Source organism: Labrus bergylta, chromosome 16 (genome assembly GCF_963930695.1).
Source record: "Labrus bergylta chromosome 16, fLabBer1.1, whole genome shotgun sequence".
In the NCBI taxonomy this organism is placed as follows: domain Eukaryota; kingdom Metazoa; phylum Chordata; class Actinopteri; order Labriformes; family Labridae; genus Labrus; species Labrus bergylta.
Window position 1 is genome coordinate 8,589,802 of NC_089210.1, and position 26,194 is coordinate 8,615,995.

General features: G+C 39.0%; 4 protein-coding genes across 7 annotated transcripts; 2 read left to right on the top strand and 2 right to left on the bottom strand.

Annotated features, from left to right (window-relative positions):
* The first annotated feature begins 2,596 nt into the window (after positions 1 to 2,596).
* On the top strand, positions 2,597 to 9,687 carry LOC109992914 (germ cell-specific gene 1-like protein). The gene is made up of 5 exons (XM_020645695.2): positions 2,597 to 3,120; positions 3,994 to 4,041; positions 4,463 to 4,615; positions 6,964 to 7,075; positions 7,779 to 9,687. The coding sequence occupies exons 1-5, from the start codon at positions 2,817 to 2,819 to the stop codon at positions 8,089 to 8,091; spliced, it is 930 nt and encodes a 309-aa protein (XP_020501351.1). The 5' UTR covers positions 2,597 to 2,816; the 3' UTR covers positions 8,092 to 9,687.
* A 241-nt stretch (positions 9,688 to 9,928) lies between these two features.
* On the bottom strand, positions 9,929 to 11,621 carry LOC109992953 (protein NATD1). Of its 2 annotated transcripts, none has more exons than XM_020645742.3 (3): positions 11,177 to 11,621; positions 10,649 to 10,770; positions 9,929 to 10,563 (listed from the first exon to the last, which is right to left on the bottom strand). In XM_020645742.3, exons 1-3 carry the CDS (start codon positions 11,376 to 11,378, stop codon positions 10,447 to 10,449), a joined length of 441 nt encoding a protein of 146 aa, XP_020501398.2. In that variant the 5' UTR covers positions 11,379 to 11,621; the 3' UTR covers positions 9,929 to 10,446. The 2 variants fall into 2 exon arrangements, with proteins under 2 accessions (XP_020501398.2, XP_020501399.2); XM_020645743.3 differs by having other exon boundaries at positions 11,225 to 11,531.
* Positions 11,622 to 11,995: 374 nt separating this feature from the next.
* Positions 11,996 to 17,263, bottom strand: LOC109992961 (dehydrogenase/reductase SDR family member 7C-B). 2 transcript variants are annotated; one of them, XM_065964694.1, is made up of 8 exons: positions 17,053 to 17,263; positions 15,793 to 15,866; positions 15,044 to 15,221; positions 14,842 to 14,954; positions 14,566 to 14,776; positions 14,085 to 14,177; positions 12,884 to 13,039; positions 11,996 to 12,562 (listed from the first exon to the last, which is right to left on the bottom strand). In XM_065964694.1, the coding sequence occupies exons 1-8, from the start codon at positions 17,246 to 17,248 to the stop codon at positions 12,357 to 12,359; spliced, it is 1,227 nt and encodes a 408-aa protein (XP_065820766.1). In that variant the 5' UTR covers positions 17,249 to 17,263; the 3' UTR covers positions 11,996 to 12,356. The 2 variants fall into 2 exon arrangements, with proteins under 2 accessions (XP_065820766.1, XP_020501409.1); XM_020645753.3 differs by lacking the exon at positions 15,793 to 15,866 and having other exon boundaries at positions 17,053 to 17,188.
* Positions 17,264 to 17,926: 663 nt separating this feature from the next.
* On the top strand, positions 17,927 to 25,922 carry LOC109992959 (splicing factor U2AF 65 kDa subunit). Of its 2 annotated transcripts, none has more exons than XM_065964693.1 (11): positions 17,927 to 18,131; positions 19,295 to 19,469; positions 19,560 to 19,663; positions 19,939 to 20,090; positions 20,167 to 20,283; positions 20,987 to 21,125; positions 21,202 to 21,281; positions 22,984 to 23,133; positions 23,217 to 23,303; positions 23,606 to 23,848; positions 24,003 to 25,922. In XM_065964693.1, exons 1-11 carry the CDS (start codon positions 18,083 to 18,085, stop codon positions 24,132 to 24,134), a joined length of 1,428 nt encoding a protein of 475 aa, XP_065820765.1. In that variant the 5' UTR covers positions 17,927 to 18,082; the 3' UTR covers positions 24,135 to 25,922. The 2 variants fall into 2 exon arrangements, with proteins under 2 accessions (XP_065820765.1, XP_020501406.1); XM_020645750.3 differs by having other exon boundaries at positions 17,928 to 18,131; positions 23,011 to 23,133.
* The last annotated feature ends 272 nt before the right edge of the window (positions 25,923 to 26,194 follow it).

Genomic DNA, 26,194 nt, shown 5'->3' on the forward strand with positions numbered 1-26,194 from the left:
CTGCATGGCGCTCCTCTACAATGGGATTAGATTATCTGTGTCTCCAGTGTATTAGTCTCAGGCTAGATTGCAAGACCATCTGCTGCAGTGGTGCCAAAACCAAGGACAGCGCAGGTAATTAAAGAACTGGGAAGAGTAGATGTGCTCCATAAGGATAGAGAAAGATTTAAACTAGAAAACAAGGATGTTGTATTTATTCAAAACTACCAAAAAAAACACCTCTGTTGATTATGTTTGATATGCTAGCATGCATGGCAAAGTCATTGTGTTGGGGTCGCAATATGCGTATGGGAGAGGGTTCCTCGCTGAGCGCTCATTCTTTTAATGAGGGCACATGTATTTTTTAAATTTATTTTAAATAGCTGTATATGTGTGCATATGTGTGTTTATGTATGTATACAGTTAATGTGTGATTGTGTATGATGTCCCTTTATATGTGTATGCATGTATGTGTGAACAAACATATCTGTATAAATTTGGAAGTTAGACAGTGTGCAGAAGATTATCTGCCTGTTTACTATAGACACATGACTCTCGTGAAATATATGTGCAAAGGATTTTTGTGTTTTGTATGTATTGGTCTTAAAGGGGACATATTATGAAAAATCCACTTTTACAGTGTTTTTGAACATTCATTTGGGTAACCTGAGTGTCTACCGACCCACAAAATGTTAAAGAAACCCATCCAAGTCTTACAACGCAGAAAAAAATGCTCCGTTTTAAATTTGCTCAACTTGTGACATCACAAGTAGGATTCCGGTAAAAAAAAAAAAAAAAAATCCCCTCTCCTCCCCTGGTATCTCCACCCATGGACTCCGCCCCCAACCTAGAGCAAAAGGATTGTGCAGGTCTGCCATTTTTATTATCTCTACAGAGGAGTGATGTCTACCAGGAAAAGTCATGTTTTGCAATTATAGAGACACACACACCAAAACAGAGCGCTCTTTGCAAGCTGGTTCATACAGGGTCACAAACCTCCTCTGGTGCTTGATTCATGTTATATTTTGACCAAAGCACAGCACAGAGGTTTCATTTTTGACCACAGGGGACAGTTTGAAAAGGTGGAAAAGGTATAATATGTCCTCTTTAACAGTTTCTGTGCAGATGTTCACAGATCCTTTCATGCTGCAGGGACCGAGAGGCTTGCTGCTTAAGTCTGACACCATGATAAACAAAGTGACACACGCCTCATAATCCTGCAGCATACTGTACACTGTTACACATATGTTGGCTACAAATTTAACAGGATTTTCCTCCACTGAACATGGCCCGAGAGGGTCAATCCAGCCCTCAGATTAAGGAACCACAATTCCTGTCGTTTAAATATCATCACATAACCATTCACATAACATCCAGTCTTTGCCATATAATGCTCAGAACATCTGCTGGGAAAGGCAGTCGTTCAAATAATCTTATTCTACAGAAAAATGACCCAGCCCCTCCCACCTGGTATTTATTATGTAAAAGATGTTGAGTCAAGGAAATTTTCATCAACTCCAGTGCTGGGATTTTTTAATGAAATGGAGGCTAATGTTCCGAATATTATCTTTTGTCTCTTTGAATACAGAACAATTACTCTGTGCTTTAGCTCCTTGTAGACTCAAGCTTAATTTTAAAGGTGAATTTACTCAAACTTGAATCAACATTTTAGGATGAAGAAACCTTTCGGCAGACTGAAGAACAAAGAAACAAATACTTCCTGTGTTAGAGGTTCCTGCTGGGGAGTCTTTTAACATTAATGTTAATGTGTTTGTGATTCTCAGCCAGAGGACTTAAATCTGACTGGTCCTGCAGCGCTGTATCCCTTTGATATTTGATGTTTGACTTGCATGATGAAACTGAGTAAACGGTCAGAGTGTGGCTGTGGCAGCAGCGTTTTTAACTAAATGCCTACATGGTCGTGATGATGATGCTAACTCGATAATGCTAGGCAGGTGTAATGTTTCAACCAGTGTGTCTGATTTTCATGCTGACATTTCAAAGTACAGAGTAAGCTAATGTCATCAGTTCAGCAGGGTACTTGGTCATGAATACAATTTTGTAGAACTTCAAGTTAACTGAGGATGACACTGTGATGAAAAGTCGACAAAGTTGTTCTGAACCTGTGACTCAAAAAATGATGAACCAACCAAGTCAGAGGATTACAAAAAATCTAGAGGATTTATCCCCTGGGGAGCATGAATATCTGTACAAAGTGTAATGATAGATGTAGAAAAATGCAGCATGGGAAGGACAGATGAGAGAAGCAGCAGATATTGATCGGTCAGACTGAAGTTGAGCAGAGATTTGGCGATGGATAGGTTTCAACATGAGACTGTACGTATTATGTCACAGGACAGCCACTGTAAATCAAGACTACGATCTTATGTCAGACATGAAATGCAGAAAAATCAGCATGAAGGACCTTGTCCTGGATTATAACCTAAGCCCATAGTAATCTTTTTTGTAATAATTTGTTCAAAGGAAGTCTGGAATATAATTTGCCATTTGTAATGGATAATATCAGAGGCAAAGATTTGTGTGAGGGGAGGAGCGACTTCTTGTTGGAGCAGCAGAGAGAACAGAGTTTAGATGAAGCGTCGGTGGACTGTCAGGGTTTGTCTGGTTTCTGTGGAGGTGAACAACATGAACCTTTTAATAAAAAGGTCGAAGCTCATGATGAGAACCGGCGGAGGGATGTGAAGGATTCCTGCTCTTGGAGCCCCACACCAACAAGATTATAAAGATTTGATATTTCTGCAGGGAAACACGGAGCTACATATTGAAATCCAGGATTAGTTGCCTTTTCATTTCCTCTCCTCGGCCGGGCCTCGACCATGAGGCTAGAGCGCGGCCGGCGGGCTTCTCTGGCACTCACCCTCAATTTTTTGGCGTTTGCTTTTGCCCTGTCAGCGGTGACCACCAGCTACTGGTGTGAGGGGACCAGGAAGGTGCCCAAACCGTTCTGCACAGGGCCGCCAATGAAGGTGAAGCAGTGGTTCTGCATTCGCTTCAACAGCTCCAACATCAACGATAGCCGCCTGGTGCAGTACATCTTTGAGACAGGAGAGGAGAAGTTCCTAATGAGGAAGTTTCACACAGGGATCTTTTTCTCCTGTGAGCAGGCCGCCGACATGAACGGTAAGAAACTGCACCTTTATTCTGAAGAGACTCCGCCCACTTTACATTAAGGAGAAGAGAGCTGAAGGAAAACACAAAATCAGAAAAAAATGTGAGCTGGTGCTTCTTAAAATGTATGTTTCTTGGGTGAGTTAGATTTTAGAGCCTTCAAGCTGACCCGTAAGAAGATCAGTAAATAGGAAAATCTATGAACTGTTATAATGTGTATACTGTGTACAGTTCTTAAGATCACTCTGCAAGATCTTAGTGTGTGTGTGTATGAATTACCTTCAAAATTAAAAAAGGTATCTATGTAACTCTCACTCATTACTCTGTAGTTTTGAGAATTGGTAGCGGAGCTAATGCTAATGAGAACCAGATTTAAAATCATTTCTATCTGTTTTCTATCGGGTTTTTTAAACTCAGGAGGAATCTTTGAATAGATGGGAACACATGAGAAAAAAAGCACTTCAAGGAAATCGTTTAAATGAAGAAAATATCCTGGAAACAGATAGGCTGAATATCCATGTTTTGAAATGTTCTGTTACGCAACCAGCAGTAATTACTTTTACTTTGAAAGGACTTTCTGTGTTTGTATGGTAAACCTGTTCTTTAAAATTTTGTGTCACACGTCGAGTCGAGTTCTAAGGTCTGCATACGCTCCTTCAGCATCTCTTTAACATTACCTGGAGTTACTTTAACTGTAAATAGAAGAACAGAAGGTAACCCTATCTGATGTGATTAGTTTGAATCCACCTTCTAATTTTCAGGAAACTAAAACTAAATGACATTGAATGGAACTTGCTTGGACATGATAAAGGAATCCCAGATCGGTAGAAAAATAAATAATTTTGTTCATTATTTTAATGTTCCTGTATTTTTTTCTGATCTCAGGCTTTGACTGTCGAGATTTCTCAGAGATTGCACCTGAACATGAACGAGGTAAAAAAAATCAAAGTTTGACCTTCTAAAGTCTGTTTAAATCTTTGAAACATGATGGAGAGCGGCATACGAGTGTGCTCTCCTGAATATTGAATCTTTTACATAGCTGCCTACATTGCTTTTTTGACATTTGTCATTTTGCCTCTCACTGTTCCTCTGGCTGGTAGTTTTAGTCCATAATGCCCTGAATGAACTAAACATATGACCTGCTTTGGGGGATTCATAATGTAGTCCTGAATGAAAGTAAAAAATTAGATGTTCATCAAATTAACTGATAATAAGATGTGTTTGTGTTGAAGATTTGATGTGTTTTCTACGATCTAATAACAGGGTCAGATGAGGACTTGTGACTTATTGTGTCTTTGTGTTATTGTGTATGACTTACTATCTCTTGTGATTCCACTCTGTGTCCTGTGTGCAGGTGTGCTGTGGTTATGTATTGTGGCAGAGAGCCTGTACCTCACTCTCCTGTTCGCAGGGGGCGCTCTGATGGCGTTGGAGCAGTGTCCCTGTTTCAGCATAATGAACAAACTGAAGCTCAGTGCCTTTGCCGCCCTGTGCACTGCCCTGTCAGGTAACAGTAACAGATCATAAACTCACCTGATTTATTATGTAAAAAAGACCTACTTACCTGTCTTGTGTTCTGTAACACAGGCTGACAGCAGGTGGATGTTTGTTCTGACTTACAGCAGTTACACAATCACTCAATCGTTGTTCTGTTGTTAATCTCTCATGTTGACTTTAGCCTCCGAGCATGGGAGGAGGGGGGGAATGCTTTTTTTCTTTGAAATACAAAGAAAAAAAAGCATTCTTCTGTTGCGGTCTACATATTGCCAGTTAACCAGTTTAAGGAGGGATACAGAGTATAACAGATTAAAGAAGGTGTAACCCCGGAGCCGGCAAGATGCAGCAGCACTGTGTGTGGGTGAACATGTTTCGCTGTGTGTGAATGTGAACGACGGCTGTTTGTTTTTCCGTGTTCCCCCTTGAGCTTCTGCAATGTCATAACGCAAAGTGAAATCACACACTGGGATAAAATTGGTATCCCAATGGAATGGAATATGCACTGTATAAGCACAAAGGTGTTATGATGGCAGAAATTTGTTGAGGGGCTGTTTCTGATTCACAATGTGTAAGGGCCTATATCGCCACACATGTTGGCTACCTGTGAACAAACTACTACTTGAAGGGGCCTCTACCTGTTAATAGGAGATTTCCATGTGATGTTATGTAATGAGTTAATAACACTGCAGAAATGTTTTGGACACCTGGTCAGTACTGGTTTGGATTTGGTTTTGGAAGTATATTTGTTGAGGTTTTAAAACAAAATGCTGTGGTCTGTGTTAAAAAAAAAGTAATATGTTCTGTAAAATATGTATGATCCAGTATGTTGCATGTTTTTTTAAGTCAAGACATTTACATTTTTAGTTTTTAGTATGCCCCTTTGAGGACTAGTCTGTTATTCTACATCGGTTTGTTATAATAAAGCATTTAAAGCTGTGTGGCATGTAGCATTAAGCTGATATCAGTTGTGTTTGAGGTGAACACTCTGAGGAAGAAGAGGAGCAGGTCTGGATACAGCACAGCAGCGAACTATGCTGCGTTCACTGACCACTTCGGAGGATTTGCTGCTTTGTGGACTAATCGGATTGGAACTCATGCAGCGGTTTGGGCTGAGCCAAGACCTGCCCAGAGGAGCTCCCTCCTGAATACCCCCCACCCCACCCCCCCACCCCCTCCATTACCCCTCCCCCTGTTGGTACGCTCTAATCCCGAGAAAAGCAGCTGTAGAGGGAAACCGCTGCATGATAGAGGACTAGAGAGATAACACAGAGTTCACCTAAACCCCAACCTGATTATCACACATGACAGTGTTGAGACATAACACAACATTACACAATATAATAGTTAAAGTAAACATTTGTTTTAAAATGATGCTTCAGATTCTGTTCTATCAAATAAATGGAATGCACTTTTCCTTTGCAGGAAAACTGCAGGAAACAATTTTTTTTGTAATTATTTTAATAATGTCTACACATAATTAGGTTTGGTTAAATTAACTGACATAAAGTCATCAACTACGGGTAGATTTCAGTGTCAGACTGAAGTCTCTTCTAAAGCTGCACCATATCTTGTGATATCTTAACCACTATTTAATTAAACTGTCACAGTTTTGTTTAGGTCATTGATTGTTTTACAACCTACATTTGACTCATTTAAGTGGCACATTTAAAAGCAGCTAAAACTACTGGACTCTTTGATCAGAAGGCACCAACAGACTGTGTGTCTTACAGATTCTTTGTCTGGTGAATGTGGGGAGCAGTTGTGAATAATGAGATTTTGTTTACACAGAGCGTTTTAGATTTAATCTAGTCTGAACAGCAGGTGTGTCTTTGCGCTGACAGGTGGAAGGATTATTTGTTTGTTTTTACATTTTCTGAACGATGTGAAAAATACACATCAGAGCCATGCGAGCTGGAAACACTTGTTGCCATGTCTGATGAATTTGTGGAGGGTCACAGAGCTCCACAGCTCCTGAGCACTGTGAGGATTTAAAGTCTGAGTAAAGCAGAGTCAGAGTTGTCCAGACTTTCTTGACTGGGGTGGCTGAACCGAACTGACTTATGGAAAGTCACTATTTAAAATACTAACTAATGAAATGGGCTACATAAAAATGCAAAGGAAGCTACCAGCAGCCTGTTGTAACACGGCCAAAATACTTGATTTGAACAAAAGCCTGACAAACAGCCAGTCATAGTTCAGGACTTTGGGTTGGCCACTGGGTTGGACATTTAGATTTCAACAATGGTGGCCAATATAATTGTTTGGACTTTTCTTCAGATGCTCTAAATCTTTAGATTATGTTATTTTCTGTAGTTAGTTTTAATGAGTTTTAACACATTGGTTTCCTGTCCTTCTCAGGCCTTTGTGGGATGGTGGCCCACATGATGTTCACCACCATCTTCCAGCTGGCTGTAGCTATGGGACCAGAGGACTGGAGGCCAAAAACCTGGGACTACAGCTGGTCTTATGCGTGAGCATGATTTTCTGATACTGTGAAAAAACAGGCTGCCTAAAGACAAGTCTGGAAAATCTTTCCTAATATTAATTTTTACTGCGGGCTAATTCTTCTCTGCTCCAACTGATGACATCGGTCCTGAATGGCATTTTAAGGCTGGCGAAAAAGCAACTACAGCTGGACAGTGGAGAGACACTCCACATTAAATGTAACTTCTTTTTTATTTGAAATATAAATAGAAGGACTGTTAAACAACTCCTCCTGATGGTGGCTACCATCTACCAAGTTCAAATCTCTCTCTATTAAAGCAGATTTTATAGCAGATTTATTTCTATATTAAGTTCTTCCATGGTAACTATTCTGCGTTTTCTAACACTTACAGTATTAACTGTGGTGAACACAGTATTGTACATTCAATTGGTCCTATTTTTCTCCTCATTTTTCTCAAAATTTTGTGGCCAAAATATGTTGCATACATTCACACAATTATAAATAACATGACTAAAGATAGACAGATTATACTTTATAGTGAAAGAAGTGAGTTCACACATTTTATACCACTAGCCCATGTGTTATCAGTTTAATTTTGTTTCATACAAAACAGCTGAAATATTAAGTTTATATTTCCCAAGACTCTGAGTTTGGAGAAAGAATCACATTTCTAACTTTTGCCGTAGTGTGACTTTGCTCTTTCTCTGTATTTGCATTGTGTCCGCAGCCTGGCGTGGGGCTCTTTTGGCACATGTATGGGTTCTGCAGTGACGGCGCTCAACAGGTACACAAAGACCATCATAGAGTTTAAATACAAGCGGAGAAACATCGAGAAGAATCTCATGATCAAGCAGAAGATGATAGAGCTTGACCTTCCTGAGCAGGTGTGGGACATGTACTTGACCTCTGACCCCGCCGACACCCCGGACCCCGAGGCTCAGCTCGACCCCCAGCTCAATGGACACAAACCATCCAACGGGACAACATATGAGGTGGAGCAGGAAGACAGCGCAGAGACACAGGGGGAGGCGTACTGCTGAACACAGACTGTCTGTCCTCCTGCACTGGGACAGGGTCAGGGTTTTTCTGGATCAGGATCCACTCTCCCCTGGATTTTAGTTTCTCTAACAGGACAATACATGTTTGTTTGAGGATCAGCACAGATCAGATGTGTGTCAGTAAAGCCGAATAAGGATTGTTTTCTTGGAAATAATGTGACATGGTGTGACACAACATGCATTCATTTAATCTGACCATGCGATTTTATCTGTGGGAGGAGAGAGGGAGCAGAATGATAAATGTCTTGACAATGATCCTCGAGGACGGGCAGGAAAACGATCACATTCTTTATGACTGTTTTTATTACGTTTTTTTTCTATATGTTAAGTCTCTTACAATTTGACTTACCTGTTTGTCTCTGAGCTGTGGTCATTTCTCAGCCGGACAAAAGAAAAGATCAGGGACAGAAACAATCTCAAGCTGTTTTCACACGTGAGCTCCTGAAAAAAAAATTACAGGCAGCCTACCCCTGAAATCTTCTTTAGTTGCTTATTCACCCATTTCCCTTCCAACAGGAAGCTTTCCTTGTTAGAAGGGAGAGGTGGGGTGGGCGGTCCCAGGAAGCAAACCATGCAAAAAAAAAAATGATGTGCCAAGATGGCGGACGAGCAACAGAGTCTGAAGCTTTGATGACAGTTTTTGCCTTTATATCAACGCTCCATGTAATTGGAAAAATTTGAAGTACCAACGATAAAGTGGGGCTGAACATCCTGGCATACAAAAACATAATGTCACAGTTTCATTACGTGCACAATGTTGTGCTGGTTGCAAAATATAAACGCCATCACTCCCTTCCACTCGCTACCATTGAATTTTCCTGAATATTACCAGCTGCGATCACTCATCAGATCACCTCTACATCTTATAGGCGGGCAAGTCTCCTGGAAAGACTGGAATAAAAACATGGCTGTTTGTGTTCACACGGGCAGCTCACCCTGAAAAATTCCAGAAATTTTAGAGTTTTGTGCTTGTGTGAATATAGCTTCGGAGAAAACATGATTGCACTAAAGCATGATGGATGCAAAACTGAACAAGCTTAAAAGTCAATTACAGGATGAAAGACTTAAAACAACGACAGAGACACAAGGAAACCACAGAAACACAAAATAACGCTCACAAAGAGGAGTTTCCCGCATGTGGTGCAGCTGTGGTCATTTGATGGACGTCTCGTTGCTCATCATCATGTTTACCTTCATGACATGTGGGGAGAGATTCCAGGAAACAAAAAGCACATCCTGCGTGTGTGTATGTGTGCGTGCGTGCGTGTGTTTGTGTGTGTTATAATCATGGCGGTCTCTGAGGAACAGATGGGCAGATTTATCTGAGCTCTTTCTGTGTCGGTTCATGAGAAGATCATCTCTGCTGGCAGATTTACAGAACGTGAACATACAGACACGTCTGACAGGATGTTCAAAAATGTAGGAAGAAGATTTTTTTTTTTTTTTTTTACTCTTTTAATGGTGCAGAATTTGTTGTATGGGTTCACATATTTTTTAAATTGAAGACATTTATCAAGATTAGGGCTGCTCACAGGCAAATGAAGGTTCATTTATTTGAACCCTTCCTGTCAACGATTACAAAATAAACCTTTATTTCTTTTTTTAAATCAGGAATTTGTATTTTTGTTCCCTCATTTTCTTTAAAACAGCAGCTGTTTGAGTGTATTCCGGCTTTTTCTTTCCGATTGGTTCTTACGGTGTGATGGATGTTCAATAGTTTGTAATTTGAGCTTTAAAAACGCTGCGAGAACAGAAATCATGTATGAAATGTCTGTGATAGAGTCACACTGACATCTACTGGAAAAAACACATGACACACTCAGGCTCAACATTTTAATTTGACCGTACTAATTGAAGATGTTGTATAAAATATGGTTAAAAAAGATAGACTAATTTGGAACTGACTGATGACCAATAAAGCTAAAGATTCTTTATAAAATGATTTATGTAAAGAAATCAGCTTTCTGGTGGTGCTTTAAGTGAACACTCAATTATCTTTTATTTGTCAATTTGTGTGCAGACACTATGATTACCTTCATAATAACATGTCCCAACTCACACTGAATATTCACAATGAATAATGAATAAATATCTCTACTCCATGAGGAAATGTAAGAGACCGATAGAAGATTAAACAAGATTTAAATAAATTAACATAATCGGATAAGATTTCACACTAATCTGAAGCAGGCAAACTCTCATTCAAAACCTTGAAGCTGTGAGAGAGTTCAGATTGAGCAGCTTCACGTCCCAGTCTGGTTTCTGTTCGGATAAGTTCATGAGGCTGTGTTGGTTTGAGGTAAGAAAGCCAGTTTAATCTGGTCCGACAGGCAGCAGTCAGGTGAGGATACACGCTTTATAATGACGTTCCGGGTTCTCCTCGATGTACTTCTTTATGTACCAACAAGAGACCTGAGCCTTCAGGTTTTCTTCAACAACAAAGTCCAGAGCAGCCTGTTAATGAAACATTCATTAAGTAATAATGTTTAACAGCAGCGACAACAACAAACAGGACTGAATGTGTATTTGTTAAACTCACCTGTGACAGTAGAGCAGCAACACCTCGGCCCCTGAATATCTCAGGTACGTATGTTGACATCAGATCCACTTCTTGTTCCCCCGTGAACCTGTAGCACAGCACAGCATGATCCTCCTGTGAACCTGAGGGCACACAGGGCAAGCAAGGTTAACATGAAAACCCCAAAAGAAAGAAATTACTATTCTATATCTTTAAATATCATGAGAACAGGTATTGAATTAAATTAGAGAAGGAAATTATCATTTTTTTTGTTCAATTTTAAAGGCCAATGGATAGAAATGAAATGGCCAAAGTATAGTTTTGAAAACCGTTTGACAGAAACCAATGCCCATCTCCACCTCACAGCCTGAAGACTGAAACCTCAGCTTGCGGACTTCAACAGCTGTCAGGTGTGCAGTTTTTAAGCAGAGGTAAAGAACAGCAAATTTCAGAAGAGGTTTTGTTCAGAGATCAACAAAGACAGGAAACTCATTCAAAGCAATCACATGTGTTCTAGTAGGCCGCGCCGGCTCGCCGGGGCTCTCTTACAGGATCTCCCCCAGCATCGGAGCGTCAGTCCCGGCCCTGTCTGCTTACCAGTCTCTCTGCCCGGAGCCACGGTGAAGCGTCGGTTGTGTCGGTCATGGTCCACCGTTAAATTCTGACCGGAGCTCAACGAACGACAGACGCGCGAACATACACTGAATCTAAAAGCGAAAGGAGTGAGTCTGAAAAAGAGTTTAGAAGTCATTTTACAAGACACGTAGACTGAACAGCATGTAGTGGTAGTTTTTTTTTTAAATAAACTGTCCACTAGGGGGCGTCGAATCCACTCAGGACAATAATTAACATCTTATGACCTTTTACCAGACCTCACCTGAAGTCTATAACAAACGGAAGTAGAAACAATATGAAACTACAATAATATTGCTTTGAAAGGCATAAGTATATGTCATGATGTACATGTTTGGATGTACAAATTCTAATTAGGCTACATAACGATATTAAAGTTGTTATTGTTCACATTAAATCTTTATTTCATTCATGTTTTTTTTCTTCTGTGTTATAAGGAAAGGTCCTTAAAAGATCCCTATGCTTTGGCATTCATATAGACAAAAAGGAATCAAAAGCTTAGCCTGAAGCAAGCAAACAACCCACACGGCAAATAGACTAAAATGTTTTTATAATCAATGATTAAAAATAATTTAGGTGTTTGCTTAAATTGCTTTAATTTGAGTCCAATTTGCTGATATTGTATTTGGAAATTGTTCTTTCAGCATGTGTGGTAGGCTATTAGTAAATTTAAACAGTAAATATGATGTAAAAATATTAAAATATAAAGTAAGAGACTAGAGAAGAATAAAAAAAAACTTTACAAAGACTTTTATTTGTAATATTAATGTAATAAAGTCACCAAAATACAAGAAAAAGTACAACATTGTCTTTATTTTACCGTTTATTCTTCTCTGATAATCACTTAAGATAAAAATACATTTCATTCTGATCACATTGGACGCCATCACATTAAGTTCACACCTGCAGATTAAACGTTCTTTTTTTTTATCTGAGTTTAAATGAAGCAAAATGATTTGAGGGCAGGACAAGACAAAACATGTGATTAGTTATACTTCTTTAATCGGCTTGCAGCTTCAGACCCACAGCAAACATTACGACTGATGAGTTTCACCATCATTCTTTCCTCATGTCATCACAGTTTATGGCTGCAGATCTACATGTTCTCAGAGGCAGCAGCGTGGTTAACACCTGCAGCCATCACAGCGAAGAAGACGTTGGGAAAGAAGGACCTGGTGTAGAGTGCCACCTTTGGGAGAGAGGGAGCAATCAGCACCTCCTTGCTCTTGTTAGTCAGAGTCTTCATGATCTCGGTCGCTGCCTCTTCTGGAGAAACACCTAGAGGTTTCTTAGTGTACAGGACTGCAGAGAGAGAGAGAGAGAGAGAGAGAGAGGTGGATATAAACATCAAGAGGTTTATAATTTTTCTAAATAGGCTTAATCTAATCACAAAGTGAACACCTTAATTTTACATTTACTGTACTGCAGAGAGAGGAAAGAAAGAACAGGTGAATTAAAGAAGTTGAAATTATCTAGACTGATCTACCCTCAAACTTAGCAAAAGTTGACATCTTTATTGTTTATCTTTAGTGTGCAGCAGTGAAGAGAGAGAGACACTGTCATCTGTTTGTTTCCAATGTTGAACTGTTGTCCAACAACACAATAATGTTTGATTTGACTCACATGACAAGATGGATTTAGAGGAAGGGGTTTCACTGTTTCCAGAGGCCGAGGTACTGATGAAGGTGTGGTTGATGGTGCTCACAGAGATGCCGTACTCCTCCACCTCAGCTCTCAGGCAGTCAAAGAACGCCTGGACTGCATGTTTAGAGGCTGCATCTGCAAAAATACACAAATTATTAGGGTTAAGGTTAGAGTTGCCATTTAATGGTAAACCCAATAGTTTCACCGTAAACAACACATTTCAACCATTCAACAAGCTCAAGATGAAAAGGTCAAGGGATGAATAAAGTCAATAGGACTAATATTCAGAAGACCATGTATGTTTTTAGGATTTTTTTTTGCTGCTGTTGTTGTTTTTAATGCCTTTTTTGTAGCGTACAGTTGATAAGTAGGAAACTGGGGTGAGTGACCCATTGGTGGATGATGAAGAGTTTCAATGGAAAAGTAAAAAAAGAGTCAACTTGTTTTGGCCTCAAAATAAAATGTCAGTCTATTCAGTAAGGTTCTTCATTTTTGGAACAAAAACATTGTGATAAACTTTAAGGCACATAGTTGAGCTTTCAACCTAGTATGTCAACCTCAGGGGGATGCTAGAGGTAAAGTCATCCTTTAAAAAAAGCATCAAATTTATCCTCTGGCAAACATTGAAATTTATACCTAATTGTGTACAAATACATCAAGGAGATGTTGAGACATTGAAGTAACTTTTAACAGTTTATGCTTCTAAATAAGGAAATAAGTCACCATATTCATCCAAATCCATATTTCAGGGTAAATTTCCTGGGGAACAAGATTTTCTGATCCAGATGTCATGGCAATGCAGTTTAACACCACTTTACAAATTGTTACCTCTTCCTAGAAAGTACGTCAGAGGATCATCAAACTCAGTATGCTTCCTTCTCTAGGGAACATGTGTTTAGATACTTTAAAAGTCAGCATGTGACAAGGGTTAATCTTCTGGTGACTATGAATGTCAGTAGAGTAACTTTTATGAGAAAAGATCAGGTGTCTTGGAGACATTTCAGTCAGAGAAACGTGCCACACTGATCTATCCATGCTACTGGAGATGCTAAAAATCTTTAATTTATTTAAAACACAGTCGCAGTAAACACTACCAGGCCCGAAGAAATGATAACAAAGTGTCAGAATCAATTCGATTTTTATTAGAGAACATAAGAATGAATAAAAACTCTGCACTCACATGTGGTGCGAAATGGAACAGCTAGTTTCCCCTGGATGCTGTTGACCAGCAGCAGGTGACCAGTTCTCCTGGAGATCATCGACGGCAGCACACCTGAAACACAAATGTACAACACACCTGATACCGATTCTTTTAACAGGGGCGCTGATGGCCTAGTGGTTAGGTTGCGCCAATTGTACAGAGGCTAAAGTCCTCCAAGCGGATGGCCTATAGGTTCAAATCCGACCTGTGACTTCCCGCATGTCATTCCCCACTCTCTCGCTCTCTCCTGATTTCTTACTCAATCCACTGTCCTATCGAAATAAAGGTAAGAGCCCAAAATACATTTAGAAAAAAAGGAATTGTTTAACATACTGAACATACTGTCTGACACTTTTGACATACAAACACACCTAAAACACACATTATGAACACAATGTGGATAAAAAGAAGAAGCGATTGTTTCACACTGAAATCTGGTTTATGTGTTTGTATCGTATACCTTTAGCGAGCGTGGCTGGTCCAAAGTAGTTGTTGTCCATGAGCAATTTGTCCATCTGCAGAGACACAGTCTGAGCTGGGGCTTTAACCTTCATGCTGCTGTTGAGAATGAGGACATCCAGGCAGCCGTAACACTCAAGGATCTCCTGGATAGCCTCTTGCATGCTGTCCATGTCTCCAAAATCCAGCAGCACCAGTTTAGGAGGAAACGTCTGTGGAGGAATAACTGTTAGAGGTAAATCTATTTAATGCAACTTTGAATTATTCTTGTACTTACTAAAGTCGGGTCTGAGGCATTTGCCAAATCATCTGCAAGTTCTTCAAGTTTCTCCCAACTTTTCCCACAGAGGATCAGCCGAGCCCCCCCTCTGTGAAACACGCCTGCACATTCTTCAAAACAAAGTTGGCAACAGCTTTAAATGTATTAGGTCAAGTACTTTTAAGAGGATTTCAGATTTCTTTAATCATTTTTATGTTACCTTTTCCCAGCCCAGACAGAGAATCAGAGATAACCACCACCTTATTGCGTACTGATGTTTTGGACAGCAGGCCCATCACCACACCGTACAGGTAGAAAAATCCAGCTGTGAGCACCACCACACATGGTACTAGCAGAACTGTGGTGGTCCACACCGGGTCCATCTCCTGCAGGATGTCCTGGAAAATTTGCATACACATTTATATTTTTCCTTTCACAAATTCTTAAAGGAACATGTTCATATTAAATGAAGCAGCTGGTATGAGTAGCTTAGTCTAACTTAGTTTAGTGCAAAGACTTGAAGTGGGAGGAAACAGCTAGCTTGGCTCTGAATAAATCTCTCAAAATCCTGCACCAGAATCCTAAAATTTCATTTTCACAATTGGAAATGTGTCACTTTGGAAAAGGTTGGCTAGCTGTTGCCCCTCTGTTTCTAGTCTTTATGCTACACCAACTGTCTTATGACTGCTGATTCATCTTTACTGCACAGATGTGAAAGTGGCACCAGTCGGTTAATCTATATATTGTGGAAAAAACAACAAGGAATCCAAAATATTAAACAATTTCTTCAACAACAATAACCAATATTGAGGTAGTAATGGAGGCTATAAGGTTAGCTAACATGTTTTGTTTTTCTTCTCATTGAAGCATGTTCAAATATTGAAACATGCTTTCAAAATGAAATATTATTTCTGATGATGCAGATGAGATGGGATGGCGTCTAAATAAAAAAAAAGGAGCGTTTCATACCCAGAAGCTCTCCGGCTCCGTAACATTGGACTCCATCTCACCCTCTACAACCATTTTAAATCTAGAGCTAATCTCTGGAATCAAAACAGAGAAGACATTTTAACCATGTTCTTACATCAGAACTGAAATAGCATGATAAACATCACATCAGTGATGTGTCTAAATGAAAGAATACAAAATACAGATACACTATTATAGTGACAGAGAGAATATGTCATGAGGAGAAATCACATTCTCAAATAAAATCACTTTTATCAAAATAAGTTTAGGGGTTTAAAACACTCTTTTGGGAATTTTGAATTTGAATTTATAGTTTAAGGCAACATATTTGTTTGACCTGATATCTCGTCATTGTAAAAACAGTCAAATAATAAAAACCATTTAGTAAACTGGTAACTGGGACATAACATCTGGTCTCTAATACATCTCTAGTTTCAAAATGAATAAGAATATAATAAAATCTACATACAGACAACGACTGGACACAAAACAATGAAGAGAAGCAGCATGGCATCAAAGAGATGCAATAATCCTAAAAGTAGCGCAAACAGATTCAAATAGCAACAGAAAGAATCAACACAAAGAGACAGAACAACCAAAAACAGATGAAGAAACTACTTGGAGGCACATAACCAACAACATTAAAATAATCAAAAACAAACCAAAAACATAAACATAACCACAAGGAGACACAACAACAACAACAACGTCATGCAAAATGATCACAAAGAAGAGCAGAACAACCTTCAGGAGATTAGAACAATATCAAAAAGACAAAGAGACACACATCAACCCCACAGAAATGAGCCATATTTTCATTATTACATGGAGAAAATATATCTATAAGCTACTAAATCAGTGACAAACTCAATAAGAACAGTTATAACATTTCAAACTTTGCACTCCTATACTGTAAATTGTCCTTCAGGCTTTTTTGAGTTGTTAGTTTACCACACAAGCACTGGCTGTTTGTCAAGGAACAACCTCTAAATATAAACTGTTCTACAAATAGATCAGGTATCCGTCACAAAGGCTCAGAGGAACACGCCATATAATTCAACCTTACAGCCAAGACATTCATAAAGTCAATCAAACACTGAAGAGGAAAATAAAAACGTATTCCCTGCTGCAGCTTTTCAGAATCAGAAACAAAGAAGAGTCACTTAAAGATGTTTGACAGTCTCTCCTGTCGCCACATTCAGACTCGGACTCTATTAACTGACCTCCAGGTTTCAGCAAATGAAAATCAGAAACACTTACTGTGTCTCAGTAGTTTGTAGGTGTTCTGGACTCTGGGTTTCTGTCCTTTGAGGAACTGCAGCGTCAGCAGCTCGCTCTCAGAGCTCCTCCAACATGACAGACGCCCCCTGACACAGAAATACTTGGGGGATTTGAGCTCTTTTAATAGCAGCACAGCTGAGTGTGTTATTCTCCATGTATGTTGTACACATGTCATGCCATGACCGGGGTGGGCCACAAAGTTCTACAGTGGCCACATCCATTTAGAACTGTATGCCATACTAGGAAGATCAATTAGGCCCACGCAAACATTTAAGAATAAAGCGGGCTTTTTCATAGTCATGCATTCAAAATCTGTTGAGAGAATTGTGTTGTTCTTGTTATTCTTGTTGTTCTAGTTTTTTTTGTTCTTTTATTTCTTCTTCTAATCATGTTTTTTCAGAAAAATAGACAGACAGACAGGCAGACAGGCAGACATGTCGATGCCAAAGTTTGCTTTCTTAGGTTTATGCTCTTTTCCGTAACATTCAAAATCATGGTTCCACACTCCTGTGGTAGAAAGAACATTCTAGCTCCACAGAGGAAACCTGAGCTGGGGCTTGAACCCAGAACCCGCAGGCTTGTGAGGCAACAGTGCCAAACACAACACCACCGCCCACCTAGAGGTGCTTGCCTTTTAGGGTTTTTGTAATTTCAGGTACATCAGGAAAATTCAAAATCTTGGTCCCTCTTGCAATAGAAGAAAGACAGAGATTTGTAAAAAAAAAAAAAAATTGTATGAGGTGCTGTCTGCTTGTTTTTCTCTCTTTTATTTATAGGATTATAATTTCGAAGCTTCCCATTATTTATGTTTCTCAAACTAGAAAAAAATAAACATGGTGAGCAGTAGTTTTATTCTGAAATGTAACCGGACGTGGTGTGTTTTGATTACCTTCAGTGACAGATTTCAGAGGTGTTTGCTGCACTGACACAGCGAACTGATCGGTTTTCATCAAGCCCACCAGAACAAGACAGGCCAATATATTGTTGAGCGTCACAGAAAATCGTTGAAATGTCTGATTTTGAGGAGTTTGAGAAACAGCTGAGTGAAAACCGACAGGGTGAGTATCAGCAGCCTGTCCCTGTTTGATCTTCAAGCTAGCATAGTGCGTAACATTAGCTCCTCCAAGTGTTTTTATGAATGAAGATCCCGTCCTGACAAGCCTCTTAAGTTTCCAATAAATGGCCCCTGCTTGTTGCCCTTTTGTCACGTAAACAATGTTTTGCATCGAGCTTCATGCTGCATTGATCTCATCCTGTCAAAGGCTTCATACAGCTGTGGTTACCTGAGACCTCATAGTGAACTCACCTGCCTTTACAAATTCCATTAAAATATCCTTGATGTTGTTTTCCACTTTACAGAGATGTACGTGGGTACAAATGACTTTATGTGACAATTTGAATTATTAAAATTTGGTTTTCCACTCGTTGTCAATTATAAGCAGCTGCATTACATCATAGATAAGTTGATACAAACTTTCTTGTTATGAAATAATGATAATATTTGACATCACCCCCCTCATAAATGTGTTTCTATTATAATTCATACAGCCACAATCATTTACATTCATGACAATAACCAAGTAAATAAATTAACTTGTGGAAAATCCCAAATGATCTGAAGCTAATAGCCTACAACTTGTAAAACATTCGAATTTTCCACGATTTTTAAGCAAAAGAAAATCCCCTTTTCCAATTTAATCAGATGTATTACTGATTTACTTGTTTTATGTGATTAAATGTCCTATTTTTCATAGTTTTTTTTATTTAAAAAAAAAAAAAAAATCAGTCCATTGTTGAGTAAATAAAGTAAGTAAATAAATAAATAATTCTCAGTAAAATGATAAATAGAAATGTGCAATGTATAACTCTCGTTGGCAAAGATTGACCTTGGAAGTTGTTGCATATGTTAAACGCATAATAGTCCCAGATGAAAAACAAACTAAAGATACACAAAGTAACAAAACACTGAAATCTGACCTTTTATGAGAGCAGAGCTTCTCCGTGGACATTCAAGTCAGTGCCAGAAGAGTTCGCACGTCCTTCACTACAGCATTATGAAGTCCATTACATTTAGGAGAAGTTAAATATAAATTATAATTAATTATTATTCGTTTTCTAAGATTGAAGTTATAAATTAACAAGGAAAATAACTTATAGGATGTATAGAGATATATTTTTCAAAAGAAAAGCTCCTTGTAATGGCTTCCTGCTGTCCACGCAGAGAGAGAAAGAGAACGACATAAAAAGAGGAGTCGCAGTGGATCTCCAGGCCGAGGAGACAAACATCGCAGCTGGAGCAAAGAGCGAGGGAGCCGCAGTCGAGAGAAGAGGAGCCGCAGCCGAGAACGCAAGAGCCGCGACCGCCGGAGCTCCTCCAGGGACCACAAGAAGCACAGGTCTGTATGGTATCAGAGCTGGCTTTCAGTTTGAAAACACACTGCATGTACTTTATGAAGGCCTTTATTATGTTGTCTCTCTGCATTCAGCCACTCTCCCAGGAGAACAAGGAAGAAAAGAACGTGCAAATACTGGGACGTTCCTCCTCCTGGCTTTGAACACATCACACCGCTGCAGTATAAAGCTATGCAAGGTACCAGCATGAGTCACAGCTGCACAGAGGCAGGAGTGTAAAAGTCATTCTGGTGTACACATTCAAGAGTGCAAGAGTCAGTCTGCTGCCCACGCAACAGGAGTGTAAGAGTCAGACTGCTCCACTGGTACAGGTGTGTTACAGTCAGTCTGGTTCACACATACAGGAGTGTCACACTGCTGAACAGATACAGTCGTGATGAGATAAAGAATCATTTTAAAAAAACAAATCAGTGGTTACTCGAGATTTAGATCCTCATTTGTCTCTCTTCTTAGCGGCCGGTCAGATTCCAACAATCGCTCTTCTGGCCACTTCTACCGCCACCGGCTTGTCTGCAGCTCCCACACAGGTTCCCATCGTTGGCAGTCAGATGACAAGACAGGCCCGACGGCTATATGTGGGAAATATTCCCTTTGGAGTGACGGAGGTAGAGTATTGTTTTTTTTTTATGTTTATCTGTCGATGCTGCAGAGTTTCCAATAATCTGTCTGTTTCCTCCTCAGGAGTCCATGGCTGAGTTCTTCAACGCTCAGATGAGACTAGCCGGACTCTCACAGGCTCCCAGTAACCCTGTGCTCGCTGTGCAGATCAACCAGGACAAAAACTTTGCTTTCCTGGAGGTTTGTACTCAACAGTGTTCCATGTATCCATGCTGAAACATAAGAAAGATCAGAGGAAGTTGTTATTCTTCTTTCAACTTCAGAATGAGCTGTGGTTGTTGCAGAGGTCTAATCTGTAAGGTGTGTTCTCTCTCAGAGTTAAATGAGACATTTCACATCACTCTCATGTTAACATGTTGGATATGAAGCTGCAGCTAGTTAGCTTAGCATAGCCTAGCTAAGCATAAAAACAGGAAACAGAGGCAAACTAAGGTAAACCACATCCTCCAGGTAAATCCAGTTTATCTAGATTCAAGGGTTGTTAAATGCTATATTGTGTTTTGCATGGGACTTTCACAGCTTTTACATGGCAGATGTGGTCGCCCTGGAAACGGTCCATTCTTTGTTCTCTGAAGAGAGAAATCATGTTTCAAACCATCCCCAGAGTTTGTGAATCCATGCCCACAAATTGCATATCAGCAGGCCCGGATTGTAAACTCTGCTCAAACATGTGGTTCTTTTATTTTCTCATCTGAGACGATTAACTGTTTAAAAGTCCCTAATAGTAACTCACAGGTACCGCTTAAGATTTTAAGCGTCCAGCTGCAGAGTCATGTCCTCTTTTTCTACTTTCCACTTATTTTATTAGTAGAACTATTATTTTCATAAATTGACATGGTGTTTTTATGTCGACGCTCTGAAGCAGATAATTTGGTCTCTTCAGTTTCGTTCTGTAGACGAGACGACGCAGGCGATGGCCTTCGACGGAATCATTTTTCAGGGTCAGTCGCTAAAGATCAGACGGCCTCACGACTACCGACCTTTACCTGGAATCTCAGAGCAGCCCGCCTTCCACGTCCCAGGTGAGTTTCCCAGGCGTGTGCCCAGCTCTGCACCTTCAGTTCTACATAATCTGAAAATATTTGTTACTGTGTGTAGGAGTGGTCTCCACTGTCGTCCCGGATTCTCCTCACAAACTGTTCATCGGAGGTCTGCCCAACTATCTGAACGATGACCAGGTATTTACCTGAAAACTCATTCGACAGGTGATCTCATGTGTCCTCCCTTTCCCTTTACCCTTTCCACCCCCAGGTGTTTGTCACATTTTAAACATGCACAAAATCTGTTTTTGACATTTCTTTGTTTAGACACATAAGTAATGTGTGCAGAAAAGACAAAAAATAAATTCAATGAGAACTTAATCTTCATTAGAAACATAAACTAGAAAAACAAAACAACGATCACTACACAGTATAAAATCAGTTCATGTTCGTTACGTTTTCTTTCTGTCTTTTAGGTATTTTTAATCACAGTTGACAACTTCTACAAGTGATTCAACTTTAAAGAAAAAAGCTCTTGTTTTGATTAAAGTCAAATCAAACATGAATCATCTTATTTTGTTAATCATACATGAATATTTGAAGAACTCTTTATGGCTCTTACTGGAAATACCTTTCTCATGTTCAGCATTCTGACGAAAGAAAGGTAAGAAAAGTCAAGAATATTCACATCACAGGCTGATTGATAGTACTTAGATAATATATTTTTTGTCTCTATTGGTGGTTGTAGAAAGGCATTATGGGATACCAAATAGAATCAGACTGGTAGAGGGAAAGTGGCTGAGTAAAAAAAAAAAGAAAAACTGTCACGCCCAAAGTAGATTTAAAAAGGGAAATAAATTAATAAACAAAAGGTATGAGTGTATTTTTTCTTGAAAAATACAAAAAGTCAGAGTGAATATTTACTAATAAACACCATCAATACTGAGTGCCAGACTTTAAAGGAGAAATCAATCAACTAATTAATTTATTTTATCAATCAGATCCACATCTGTCTCTGCTGTCAGGACAGCAGGTCTGTTTATATTCTCATCAAATCAAAACTGTCATTCTGTTACATTTATAACTTCACAGAGCACCTGAACACTGATGTATATTATATTCATTAAATATTTATCATTCACTGACGTATTTTTTTTATTTCTATTTTGAATTCTTGCAGTCTCTGGTGCTGCATTGATACTCACAGATCTTTCATTTTTGTTCCCCCACTTTGTCCCCAGCTAGGGGCCGTAAGATCGTTAAGTCTGCGCTCATAGTTTGTTCAGTAGTTCTCATCTACTGCTGCCATGCCAACATGTAACACAAGGCAAGTAAGACATCCTGTCCTAACAGGGACACACTCCTACAGCCCGCTGCCTCCTCTGGCTGCTCTTTTTTCCCATTATGCTTTGGAGCGCGTTAAGGGTCCTTTAGGCTTGATCATTCAGAAAACAGGGTGTGGTTGTTGTGTTGTTGATGGTGGTGGTTCATTCAGCTGTAATATAAGGGTAAGAAACATATGCTTTAGTTACTTTTATGATAAAAGTGAAATACAGTTAACAAAATGGAGATAGTTTTCTTTTTTTTTATTATATTGCTGTGTTTGTCAGAAGAGAATATTTCTACTTTTGCTAATTATTTGGCTGTGGTATATCTGTGTCTAAAAAGTTATTGTCCTATGGCTTAGGTCCACATCAGCAGAATTCTTGAAACTTCAAACTAGATTTTACTCGGCTGTCTCTTCTTTTCCTAATACCATGATTCAACATAAAAATGAAGCATCTTAAAATCCAGTTTGATTGACACACTTTCATGTTATTTATATAAATGATGTGACATTTAGAATCAGTCTGTAGTTTAAAAACCTGTTCACTGTTTTTACTGTTATTATCCCTCCAAGGTGTTTGTGTCCGACTGCTCTCTGCAGGTGAAGGAGCTCCTGATGTCGTTCGGGCCTCTCAAAGCGTTCAATCTGGTGAAGGACAGTGCTACGTCTCTGTCCAAAGGCTACGCCTTCTGTGAATACGTTGACGTCTGTGCCACAGATCAGGTGCGTATTATGTTTATTTCTGTGAGGTTTGGAGATGTTTAGCTTTAATGTGTTACTGTGAGTTTGTGTGTTTACTTTCGTAGGCGGTTGCTGGACTCAACGGGATGCAACTAGGAGACAAAAAGCTGATCGTCCAAAGAGCGAGTGTGGGGGCTAAAAACGCCAATCCTGTGAGTACCAATTCTTTTCATCTGTCACTTCCTCTGAAAACAACATCCAGGTAATTCACAGAAGTCCGATATAGAAAACAAAAAAATATATTTAAAAAACCGCAAGCAAAAATGACATTATTTTTTCATTAAGTTTGGAATACATGCACAAGCACATACCTCATATATAGACAACACAACTAAATAAAGACAAAAGCCAAATACATCTGGAATCAGGAACAGGCTGTGAGTCTGGATCTTGGTCCTGTCTGTCTACAGTTACTGCATTAAATCCCACTAAGCTGATGTCTGTGACTCTGCAGACCTCCATCATAGAGACCCCAGTGACACTACAGGTCCCTGGCCTGCAGATGCTGCAGAACTCGGGCATGCCTACGGAGGTGTTGTGCCTCCTCAATATGGTGATGCCTGAGGAGCTGGTGGAGGATGAGGACTATGAGGAGATCCTGGAAGACATCAAAGAGGAGTGTTGCAAGTATGGCAGTGTCCGCTCCATTGAGATTCCTCGACCTGTCGACGGTGTGGAAGTCCCTGGCTGTGGGAAGGTGAGAATTTTCTATCTGTCTGGTTCTGGCATGTTAGAACTCAGGTTTGTGTCATCAGAACTTAACTTACTTTTAAATCAAATAAAATGTAGCCCTACAGCCCTCTTTGTGCTTCATACCTTTAAACACTTGTCTGACTTGATCTTCTTTCCAGATCTTCGTTGAGTATGTTTCCGCTGCAGACTGTCAGAAAGCCATGCAGGCTCTCACCGGCCGAAAGTTTGCCAACAGAGTCGTGGTCACCAAATACTACGACCCCGACATGTATCACAGGCATGAGTTTTAAAGCACAGACCAGTCTGATCTTATTGTAAACGAGTCCTGAGTGGCTAAAAAGATCTACATCCACTTTACAAACTGGACCGCAGTGTGCTTCAGTTCTGAATAGCCAACTATCAGCTTCAGCCTAATACTCACACAGTATACTTGTACTGAATTGCTGAACTTTAGTATTAATGACATTTGTTGTAGAATGAATGTGACATGTATCTCAAACCTGAAGTAATACTGCCTGACAATAACACAGAATATCTGTTTATCTGTAAATGCACTGTGTGAGAAAAACAGTCGAATGTTTAGATTCTCTCTTCTGAGCACAAACTTTGATTTCTCTGAGAGAAAAAAAAAGTTATTTATGTATTTATTTTTTACAAAAAATATTTCCCTATGTAAGTTAGGATACTAATGTTTATGAACACATACAGTGCTCCAACCAATACTGCTAATCCAGTTAAAATGCCCTTTTTCTATCCTAAAATAAGATCCTAAACTTTATGACTGTTGACTATTGTAAACCCCTCCCTCTGAACAGCAATGGTGAAGTTTAGCTACCAAGAACTAGCATCGGGGAATCGCCATCATTTTACAAAACAGAAAGAAATATGTCCAAATATGATAATGGCAATGCTGCAAAACTATATTTGAGAAAAGGATGACATCTGATGGCTATGTCTATTTTAATACAGTCTGTAATTACATCACAAAGTGGCTATCCTAGGATCACCTAGCATATCATGAATTGAATGCTAGTTAGTCAGCTAGCTAGCTAGATGTTAAGTTGTCTTTAATGAAAGCAGGGAAGTTAAAGATTAAAGAAAAACTAATATTTCTAGAAATAGCGTTAAATATTGAAATACATTGATTACAAAAACATAGGTCACTTTGAGAATAAACAAATGTAATTTTTTTTAATGTCAAAGAACAAAATAATTTTCTGGTTTGACATTTCTCTGATCATACTAGTTTTTCTAGGACTAGTTAGATAAACTGTAAAAAACATGAATGCCTTTTACTTAAATGCAAACTTTTTAACCTGCGACATGTTAGCTTTTGCATGATCTTTATCCAATATCATAGATGTAGACCCCTTTCTTTTGAAAAATCAGTGTTGGATACAGCTTTTTCAACATATTCATGAAGTATTTATTAGCTTACTTTCCAATAAACTTTTAGATGGCCAACACCTGAAATGGGAGGCCAGCTCTTGTCCACCTGTCTAACAAAATAAAGCATATATCTATTAAATAATTCATTATTAAATATCGCAAATGGTAAGTCTGCCACTGTTTTATTTTATTTCACATAATCTGCTGTTTGTCCCAACAGACATAGCAACTGTACTTAAAGGGTGGGGTTTATGTGATGGTCACCAGCCATAATAAATCATTTTACCATCAATATCGGAATGAAAAAACCTAAATTGTCTTATGGTCATGTTATAAAAATAAAGCATTGCACATGTAAAAAACACCTTTACATTTTATGGATAGTATACTGAATAACATTTAAGAGCTTTAAACTTTGTGTGACATTATTGCATCTGTTTAAATAAATATTTTAACAAGATTATGAATTCATTCTGAAATGATGTTTCTGTGCTTTAAAAGCACATACAGCTTACAATATGTTCAGTTTCAGATAAAACAAACTGTATTTAAGCAATGGACATATCAAACGAGAAAAAAAAAACAGCCTCTGTATTTAAACATTTTTCTGGATGGCCTAAAATAAAAACATTTTTTAGATTGTTCAAACCTTGCCACTGCCATCGCCTCAAATAAAAGCTTGCATCCACTATCAGTCTGTGTGAGTTTTTTAAAATTCTGTTAGGCTGTGAATAATCGTATTTTTAAAGTGAAAATCGAGAAATTTATTCTTTTAAAAATGTTTTTAGCTAAAGTGTTAGTTTTGTCTTTACTAACATGCAGTTGCATCATCATAACCATTATTATTGTCAATACACACAAAATGTGAAGTGCAACATATTTCATGTGATATTAATTAAAGGACACCTTCCCTTGGTTCAGAATCAAAGTTTTTATGAAGTCTTTTTTAAACGTCTTTTTA